The following is a 10,261-nucleotide window of genomic DNA, read 5'->3' on the forward strand; positions in this document are numbered from 1 at the left end:
TCCCGTCTGAGAAAGGTGAGTGAGGCCGTACAGGTGAGACCCCTGCCTTTTGAGGGGTGATATAACTGAAGGCTCCCTCTCAGCCTGCTTCCCACAGTCTCTGCTCTTTCGGGTCGGGAGGGCCTTACTGAGGACAGGGACACAGCATCGGAGTCGCTGCTGAGGGCTGGCTTTGTGCATGGCACTGGGCCAGGGGCTGGAGACAGAGAAATGACCCTGGTGCCATTCAGCAAGGGACAGATGGATTGTCTGATAGAGGCGGTTAGAGGACTCATGCCAGGGTCTAAGTGCATACAATGGAAAGCTGTAAGGAAGGCAGAGCCGGGGGTGGAGAGCACCCTGGGCAAGGAGGAGGGGCAGGGAGGAGGGCGGGAACAGGTGGAACAAAAGTGCCAAAGGTATGGCCATGGAAAGTCCATCCGGTGCTGCGTGGGGAGCGGATCCCCAAATCATTTGGGGTGGCTGAAAATGAGAACAAGAGGAGCAAAAAGTGCGGCCAGCATGCAATCCTGTAGGTAAGGAGAGCCAGGGAGGACTGTTTTGCATTGCAAATGGCATTTAACAAGTGGTGCCTGCAGCGGCCAGATGTGCAGGCAGCGACGAGGCCAGGAGAGCCTACGGGATTCCAAGCAGGACCAGGGGAAGGCCCCAAGGAGTGGCAGCTGCAAGAAATATTTGGGACAAGGTTTCTCAAACCGGAGCCCAAGAACCTCTGGGGAGTCCTAGGTTAAACTCGAGGAGTCTTCAAGTTTAGCCGGAGAAAGGCCATCGCAGGCAACAAGCCCGCTCCCTGGAAGGCTCCGCCATCGCAGGCAACAAGCCCGCTCCCTGGAAGGCTCCGCCATCGCAGGCAACAAGCCCGCTCCCTGGAAGGCCCCGCGGTCACGCGTCTTCACCGTACCGCGCTTTTGTCTTTTCTTTTCCTTTTTTTAAACGGGGGGTCGCTCTTGTGGCCCAGGCTGGAGCGCAGTGGAGCAGTCCTGGCTCGCGGCAAGCTCCGCCTCCCGGGTTCAAGCGATTCTCCTGCCTCAGCCTCCCGAGTAGCTGGGATTACAGGCGCCGCCACCACGCCCGGCTAGTTTTTGTATTTTCAGTAGAGACGAGGGTTCCCCATGTTGGTCAGGCTGGTCTCGAACTCCTGGCCTCGTGATCCACCCGCCTCGGCCTCCCAGAGTTCTGGGATTACAGGCGTGAGCCACCGCGTCGGCATGGACGTTGTCTTTTAACCCTGGAAAGGACTGGGACGACCTAGGAGACTGCGAATCGTTTGCTGGTGTTCTGACAGCAGGACCTGTTTTTCTCCAAGCGGGGGAAGGAGGAGAGGCGCCGTTTGGGGAGTAAAATGACCACATGCGTTCAGCGTGGGCGGAGAGCCCGTGCCGGCCGCCTCCGGGGCCCTGGGGGAGCGGGGCAGGTGCGGGCAGCGCGCGGGGCGCGTCTGGGACCCTCCCAGCCCTAAGGCAGGCCCAGCCGCAGCTCTCCTTTGTCCCGGCCCAGGAGCTTCCCTCCTCCCGCACGGGGCGGGCGCCGGGGACCTGGAGCTCGTCAGGAGGGCCGTGGACTTCACCTCCCCGCTCTTCAGGCCCGCGGCTGGCTTCCCGCTCGGCTCCTCGCTCCGCGATGCCCTCTACGTGAGTCCCCGGCCGCGCGGCCTCCGCTCCCTGGGCCGCTTCTCTCCAGCTTCGAGGCGGACCCAGAGGAAGCAGCCTCGGCTGAGCCCCTCGCGCGCCCCGCAGCCCCCTTAACGCCAGGCCGCTGCCGAGGAACGCGGGGCGCCAGACCAGGGCTGACCACCCGCTGGGCCCCGCGCTGCTCTGCGCGGCCGTCCCGGGAGTAAAACGCTGCGCTTGGGAAACGAGCTGTTCCGGCCGTTCCCGCGTTCTGGGGTTAGTCTCCGCCCGGTCCCTGTCTCCTGGAGCGGAGCTGGAGGGGCCGTCCTGGCTCCCGCGGCTCTCAGGGAGGAGGCTGTGGGACACACCGTGAGAGGGCGACTCAGCAATGGTGAGGTGTCTACACCTGCTGAGCCATGGAGAGAGATTTCCACCCCCGAGCGATGGAGAGAGGGTTTCCACCCCCTGAGTGATGGAGAAACGGAGTCTACACCCCTGAGTGATGGAGAGAGGGTGTCTACGCACCTGAGTGATGGAGAGAGGGTTTCCACCCCTTGAGTGATGGAGAAAGGGCCCCACCCCTGAGTGACCGAGAAACGGAGTCTACACCCCCTGAGTTATGGAGAGAGGGTGTCTACAGCCCTGAGTGATGGAGAGAGGGTTTCTACACCCCTGAGTGATGGAGAGAGGTTGTCTACACTGCTGAGTGATGGAGACAGGGCTCCAGCCACTGAGGGATGGAGAGAGGGTGTCTACACCCCTGAGTGATGGAGAGAGGGCTCCACCCCCTGAGTGATGGAGAGAGGGCTCCACCCCCTTAGTGATGGAGAGAGGGTGTCTACACCCCTGAGTGATGGAGAGAGGGTGTCTACGCACCTGAGTGATGGAGAGAGGGTTTCCACCCCCTGAGTGATGGAGAAAGGGCCCCACCCCCTGAGTGACCGAGAAACGGAGTCTACACCCCTGAGTGATGGAGAGAGGGTGTCTACAGCCCTGAGTGATGGAGAGAGGGTTTCTACACCCCTGAGTGATGGAGAGAGGGTGTCTACACCCCTTAATGATGGAGAGAGGTTGTCTACACTGCTGAGTGATGGAGACAGGGCTCCAGCCACTGAGGGATGGAGAGAGGGTGTCTACACCCCTGAGTGATGGAGAGAGGGTGTCTACGCACCTGAGTGATGGAGAGAGGGTGTCTACACCCCTGAGGGATGGAGAGAGGGTGTCTGCACCCTTGAGTGATGGAGAGAGTGTCTACACCCCTGAGTGATGGAGAGAGGGTGTTTACACCCCTGAGTGATGGAGAGGGTGTCTACACCCCTGAGTGATGGAGAGAGGGTGTCTACACCCCTGAGTGATGGAGAGGGTGTCTACACCCCTGAGTGATGGAGAGAGGGTGTCTACACCCCTGAGTGATGGAGAGGGTGTCTACACCCCTGAGTGATGGAGAGAGGGTGTCTACACCCCTGAGTGATGGAGAGGGTGTCTACACCCCTGAGTGATGGAGAGAGGGTGTCTACACCCCTGAGTGATGGAGAGGGTGTCTACACCCCTGAGTGATGGAGAGAGGGTGTCTACACCCCTGAGTGATGGAGAGGGTGTCTACACCCCTGAGTGATGGAGAGAGGGTGTCTACACCCCTGAGTGATGGAGAGGGTGTCTACACACCTGAGTGATGGAGAGAGGGTGTCTACACCCCTGAGGGATGGAGAGAGGGTGTCTACACCCCTGAGTGATGGAGAGGGTGTCTACATCCCTGAGTGATGGAGACAGGGTGTCTACGCACCTGAGTGATGGAGAGAGGGTGTCTATGCACCTGAGTGATGGAGAGGATGTCTAAAGTCCTGAGTGTTGGAGCGAGGGTGTCTACACCCCAGAGTGATGAAGAGAGGGCTCCACCCCCTGAGTGATGTAAAAACGGAGTCTACACACCTGAGTGATAGAGAGAGGGTGTCTACATCCCTGAGTGATGGAGAGGGCTCCACCCCCTTAGTGATGGAGAGAGGGTGTCTACACCCCTGAGTGATGGACAGAGGTTGTCTACACCCCTGAGTGATGGAGAGGGTGTCTACACCCCCTGAGTTATGGAGAGAGGGTGTCTACACCCCCTGAGTTATGGAGAGAGGGTGTCTATAGCCCTGAGTGATGGAGAGAGGGTGTCTATAGCCCTGAGTTATGGAGAGAGGGTGTCTACATCCCTGAGTGATGGAGAGAAGGCTCCACCCCCTTAGTGATGGAGAGAGGGTGTCTACACCCCTGAGTGATGGACAGAGGTTGTCTACACCCCTGAGTGATGGAGAGCGTGTCTACACCCCCTGAGTTATGGAGAGAGGGTGTCTACACCCCCTGAGTGATGGAGATAGGCTGTCTACGCTTCTGACTGATGGAGAGAGGGTGTCTACCCTCCTGAGTGATGGAGAGCGGGGTTTTCACCTCCTGAGCCCCACATGATGTGTCACAAGCTTCAGGATGGGGCCCAGGGGACTGGCCAAGAGGGGTGTGTCTGTGACTGGCTGGTCCACAGCCGGGGGTCTGCAGTGACACAGGACCAAGCTACTGCCCAAGGACCCCAGGGGTGCCTCAAGGGTGGAGCATTCTGTGAGATTATACGGAAAGGGCCCTCCTGAAGCCAGGACACAGGAGGTGACTTCCCGGGGTTGTTAGCACCTCTAAAGCTCTACCCCTGGGGGTCACGCTTCTGTGGAGCTGGACCAAGGCTGGGACTTTCCTCCCCACCTTCCTCCCTGAATGGTAACCACAAAACCCGTGTGCTTAGTTCACAGACAATGGCCAGATCATCTTCCCAGAGTCAGACTACCAGATTTTCTCGTATCCCAACCCACTCCCAACAGGCTTCACAGGCTGGGACCCTGTGGCCCTGGTGGCTCCGTTCTGGGACGATGCTGACTTCTCCACTGGTCAGGGGACCATATTTTATCAGGTGAGCCTTTCAAAGCCTGGCAGTCAGGATCCCACAGCAGCTGGCAGGGGAGACAAAGAGCTGTGTGGAAGGCATTGCCAGAGTCGCTGCTGTGACAGCCCCTGCAGCAAGGGACTGAGGCTTAAATATGGGTGTGGGAGGAAGCTGGCAAGGGATATTAAGCTGACTCAGGAATACCCCAACCCAACCATGAAACTGACCAGGAATATCCCAACCCAACCATGAGAAGACCTTCAGGTGATGAGGATGGGAGCTGACAATTCAGCCTTTGATTGTAAAATCAGGCTGTAGGGGGTCTATCCTAACAAGAGTGAGTCAAGAGGGCCTGTCCTGTGCTCCTGGACTGGGTGAATAACTCCAATTAGAGGAAGCACGTGATGAAAGCTACCGCAGGAAGTGTGGACCATGCGCCTGCCATGGACGAAGTGTGGACCGTGCCCCTGCCATGGACAGGGCAGTGTGGAGGCTCCAACATGAGAGTCTCATGCCTGTTCTCAAGGAGCTGCAGATTAGGCATGGGGAGGTAAAAGTGGGCCCAAGTGGCTTTGCTCTCTGGGCCAGTTTGAGCTAAGAGACGCTTGAGTTCAAGTCCAGAGGTCTTGGACATCTGGGCCAGGACTCTGCATTCTGCACCCTGCAGGCCTTCCTGCAGCCCGAGTTTTAATTGAACTTCACGTCAGAAGAGCTCACGGCAAAAACGCAGGCCTGAGACAGGGAGGGCAGGCCATGTGGGTGGGCTAACGTGGGCAGGGTCCCCAGACAGAAAGTGGGGGTCCATGTGCGCGAGTGGGACCCTCGTTGGCTTGTTCTCATCTGCCCTCCTTTCCTAGGAATACGAGACGCTCTATGGTGAACACAGCCTGCCAGTCCTGCAGGCCGAGTCTTGGATTAGAAAGATCACAAACAATGGCGGCTTCAAGGCCAGGTGGACCCTAAAGGTCACGTGGGTCAATGCCCACGCCTATCCTGCCCAGTGGACCCTCGGGGTGAGTAGACCGGTGGGCAGCTCCCAGGGAGCCATCTGGGAGTCAGACATCCTAGAATCCTAGGCAGCAGCTACTCTTCCAAAATCCTCTCTGGCTCTAGGAAAGATTGCTAATTATAGCAAGCCCACCCACTGCCACCCCCAGCTGCTCCCACTGTTGGCTGAGCACTCACTGTGGGCCCGGCCTGCCTCAGCTCTTTGCCTAGTTGACCTCACAGCAGCCCAGCAAACCGGGTATTATTAGGTTGAAACATAGCAAGTGGCATTTTTGTAAGTAAAAAATGTCTGGCTATTGGGAATTTCCTGTGGCTCAATTGGGTATTGTGATCCACATTCTACAGATGAGGAAGACAATGGTTAGAGAGGTTAAGTAACTTGCTCAAAGTCATGCCACTGGCAAATGGCAACGCCAGGCCTGCAGTGGAGCTTCTTCTGACTCCAGCCTCTGGCCGTTAAGCACAGGCTCATCCAATGGGCATGGGGCACACCACACCATCTCCTCTGTCCTCCCTCCAAGGACCCGCTCTTGTAGTCACCAAGTTCTTCCTTATGCCTGATCTAAAGTCACTCATTGCTTCATTCACTCAACAAAAGTTTACTGGTCACCTACCGTGAACAACGTGTGCACCTTCAGTGAACCCCAGTGTCATCCATGCTGTTCAGGTGGAGGGGACAATTTGGACAATGTCCTTAAATATCCACGAGGGAGCTAACGAAGCCTCCTCTCTAGCTTTCTGATATCTTGGCTAATCTCTCAGGTTCTGGTAGCTTTCTCTTACAAACACTCATCTAACTGAATTATAACCCAGAACCCTTTATCTCCCTTCCTGGAAGAAAGTCACCAAAAGGCAAATCCACCGTGGTAAGTGCGTTCACACCCAGGGTGAAAGCTGCCCTCACTGACCCAAAACTTGCCAGCATTTTGGGCCCATGCCTTTGCTGTGGGCAGACCAGGAACAGGTGCTGTACATGTCAGGGCAGGGCTGTGGGACGGGCGGGGGGACATAAGAGAGGAGACCCTGGATCTCTCACGGGCATCTCTGTGTTTTCTTCCACCAACCCCCAGAGCAACACCTACCAGGCCATCCTCTCCACAGACGGGAGCAGGTCCTATGCCCTCTTTCTCTACCAGAGCGGTGGGATGCAGTGGGACGTGGCCCAGCGCTCAGGCAACCTCGTGCTCATGGGCTTCTCCAGGTAGGATGGGAGGGGTTGTCAGCACTGAGCACATGGCAGGGAGGGGTGCAGAGTGGGGTTTCACTGCACACAAAACCCCACCCTGGGGCAAGATGGGAACCCTCCTGGCTGGTGCTTCTGACTCACGCTGACTCCAGCTCCCGCTGGGGCCGGGCATCTGGCTGCTTCCCATGACAAGAACACCCATTTGTCCACCTGCCCTCTCCCATCCCAGTCCCCGTGCATTGTAATAATTCCCAGAGCTTTGGCTTCCCTGATTTCCACTGACATTAGCTGGCCTCTCTTACCTTCTCAAATATCATGATAACAACAGCCAAGACTGATGACACTAACACTTCATGTACATCATTGCATGTCATGATCACAACCACCCCATGAGGCAGATACTATTTATCATCCCCACTCTACAGATCAGGAAACTGAGATACAAATAGACTAGCAATTTGCCTAAAGTCCCAGAGCTGGGAAGTGGCAATGTGATTTGAACCCAGACATCTGAGGCTAGAATCTGCCTTCCCGACTTCCTGAGAATTCCAGGGGGCACCCAAAAGCTTATAAGGAGCTGGTGGTGAAGGGAGAGAGGAGGCACGGGGCTGTGGGCGGTTGAAATATGGATTTCCGTGTGTGGGAGGCCGTCTCCGACGCAACAGTGCACCATCTCTGTTCCCATATGCTGGTGTGTGGCAATCAGTGCAAAGGCTGCATGTCTTTTGTTCTTCACTTGATCTTAGCCAAAAGGCTGAGAAGCGATGCCTTTCGTTCTTGATAATTGCTGCAAGTGGTCTTCTCCTACATTGAGTGTGTTCAGGTTACCCCTTTGATTACACTGCCTTCACTGGTTACTTGGTGTGCTATGAAGGTGAAAGGAGGGGAATTACCCAACTGCCTAAGAATTTCACATGGTCCAAGTACACCCGAGGAAGGTGTCACGCAGGGGTGCGTCATCCTGCTTGTGTCAGGGAGGAGGAAAACCCCAAGAGTCCCCACTCTGCAGCAGGCACCCAGGATGGGGCTACAGGCCGCTGCTCCAGGCTTCTCTCCTGCCCGAGCGTGCTCGGACCCCACACCTGTAGATGGTGATGGCCATAGTGGTGGTCATGGTGGCGATGGTGGTAGTGTTGGTGGTGGTGAAGGTGGTAGTGGTGATGGTGGTAGTGTTGGTGTTGGTGCTGATGGTGGTAATGGTGGTGATGGTGGCGATGGTAGTAGTGTTGGCAGTGATGGTGGTGGCAGTGGTGGTGGTGATGGTGGTAGTGTTGGTGTTGGTGATGGTATTGGTGTTGGTGGTGGTGCTGATGGTGGTAGTGTTGGTGGTGGCAGTGGTGGTGGTGGCAATGGTGGTAGTGTTGGCGGTGGTGGAGGCGGTGGTGGTGGTGGTGATGGTGGTAGTGGTGGTGGTGGTGGCAATAATGGTGGTAGTGTTGGCGGTGGTGGTGGTGGTGGTGGTGATGGTGGCGGTGGAGGTGGTGATGGTGGCTGTGTTGGTAGTGTTGGTGGTGGTTGCGATGGTGGTAGTGTTGGTGGTGGTGGCGATGGTGGTAGTGTTGGCGGTGGTGGAGGCGGTGGTGGTGGTGGTGATGGTGGTAGTGTTGTTGTTGTTGTTGGTGGTGGTGGTGGTGGTGGTGGCGGCAGTGGCAGCACCTGTTGTATCGAGGCCTCACTCAGTTCTGAGGGATTTGCAGATGTTACTGCATTGAATCCTCACTGTCCAGCTAGGTAGGTGCTACTGTAATCCCTTTTACACAGATGTGAAAACTAAGAATCAGAGAGGGTCAGTAACTTGTCCGTGGTCACCAAGCTAGTAAGTGTGGGGATCAGCAGTTGAATCCATCACTGCCTAACTCCAGAAACTGGCTCTTAACCATCACAATACACTGTCCCTAGAGTCTGTCCCGCTCTAAACCCTCTCCTTGTTGAAGGGAAACAAACAGAAATGAGGCCTGAACTCTGTTGTTTTCATGCCCCTGTCTCATGACCAAGCAGACCTGCCAGTTTCTTGCAGAAGCGATCAGATGTGGAATTGGTTAGAGCCTCCTACCTCTGCCCATCCGTCTTGTCCCCTCTGCTGCTCAGTGCTAGGGCTCCAATGGGGGTGGCTGACCCACTGACCCACTGCCAGCCTAGCTGGCTGACCAGCTGCTGACCAGCTAGCGGGATGAACAGACGCCTTGCAACCACGAGGCAAGAGCCTGTGCACGGCAGAGGCCTGAGAGAGTCTCTCCTTTCCTGCAGTGGAGACGGCTATTTCGAAAACAGCCCACTGATGTCCCAGCCAGTGTGGGAGAAGTATCGCCCTGATAGATTCCTGAATTCCAGCTCAGGTAAAAGTGCCACCTTATCACACCTGAGCTGGTCTCAAGCCCTCGTGTGTCCTCCAGCCCACACCCCACCGCAGTCCTAGAGGGCAGCTCCCTAACGTCGCCACCGTCCTGAAGGGCCTCCCTGCACAGTCCAACCTCCTACAGGTCTAGGTGGGATGTGGCACCGCCCAGGGAGCAGCTGGTACCTCCTGCACCCCTGGATACAGCACAGTCTCAGAGGGGGCTACATCTTCTCCCTCAGATGAACCAACCCAAGAGGGCTCTCGGGGGGCCCAGATCCTGGAAGTGAGGACAGGGTCTTGTGGGAGGTGGGATTTGAATGGGCAGTTCAGACAATTCTCCAAGTGTCCTGTCCAGAGCAGGAATGAGAACCCAGGTGAGATCCTTTAAGAAAATCTACCGGCCGGGCGCTGTGACTCACGCCTGTAATCCCAGCACTTTGGGAGGCTGAGGTGGGCAGATCACTTGAGGTCAGGAGTTTGAGACCAGCCTGACCAACATGGTGAAACTCTGTCTCTACCAAAAACACAAAAATTAGCCGGGCGTTGTCGCGCACACCTGTAATTCCAGCTACTCGAGAGGCTGAGGCAGGAGAATCGTTTGAACCCGGGAGGTGGAGGTTGCAGCGAGCCGAGATTGCGCCACTGCACTCCTGCCTGGGTGACAGAGCGAGACTCCATCTCAGAGAGAATCTACCAAGGAGAGGCCGACATTCATCATCATCATTTACTAGGCACCTGCTGCGTGCTGCACGCTGTGCTAACAGCCAGAAACATTTTAAAAAGGAAAAAGATCAACTATGTTTGCTCTCAAAGAGCTTTCATGTGGGTAGAAAGACAAGGGTCAAGAGGGAGGCGGCGCCTTCTCCGGCTCAGTCCAGAGGCCCCGATGGGAAAGAAACAATAGTTTCCAAAATGTGATAGGAAAAAGGACAGTTTAGCCTTAGAAACCAGCCACGTGAATTGTGAAGTGTAAATCCAGTTCTATTTGTTCTGTGGCAACCACTTTTGGTAAAGAAGCAGACGCTAAGTCAAGCAATGGGCTTTGGGGGAGGCCTCCTTGCCCACCTGACTTGGGCCCTTTCTCCCTCCCCATCCCCGGACCCCAGCCCCAGGCCCTGGATAAGCCCTTTCTCCCTCCCCATCCCCGGACCCCAGCCCCAGGCCCTGGATAAGCCCTTTCTCCCTCCCCATCCCCGGACCCCAGCCCC

General features: G+C 56.5%; 1 protein-coding gene across 1 annotated transcript in view; it reads left to right on the top strand.

The window, feature by feature from the left end:
- Nucleotides 1-97: 97 nt before the first annotated feature.
- Nucleotides 98-10,261, top strand: part of LOC108524414 (mucin-4-like) — a gene marked incomplete at its 5' end in the record, with an annotated part of 28,429 nt that continues 18,265 nt past the window's right edge. The window contains 7 exons of the mRNA XM_017865483.1: nt 98-398; nt 1,361-1,631; nt 4,384-4,548; nt 5,379-5,534; nt 6,600-6,730; nt 8,963-9,051; nt 9,293-9,336. Of these exons, the coding sequence (XP_017720972.1) occupies nt 98-398; nt 1,361-1,631; nt 4,384-4,548; nt 5,379-5,534; nt 6,600-6,730; nt 8,963-9,051; nt 9,293-9,336 (1,157 nt within the window). The remainder of the gene's footprint in view (nt 399-1,360; nt 1,632-4,383; nt 4,549-5,378; nt 5,535-6,599; nt 6,731-8,962; nt 9,052-9,292; nt 9,337-10,261) is intronic.

The sequence above is a fragment of the Rhinopithecus bieti genome, unplaced genomic scaffold (genome assembly GCF_001698545.2).
Source record: "Rhinopithecus bieti isolate Rb0 unplaced genomic scaffold, ASM169854v2 scaffold_83126, whole genome shotgun sequence".
NCBI classification, from domain to species: domain Eukaryota; kingdom Metazoa; phylum Chordata; class Mammalia; order Primates; family Cercopithecidae; genus Rhinopithecus; species Rhinopithecus bieti.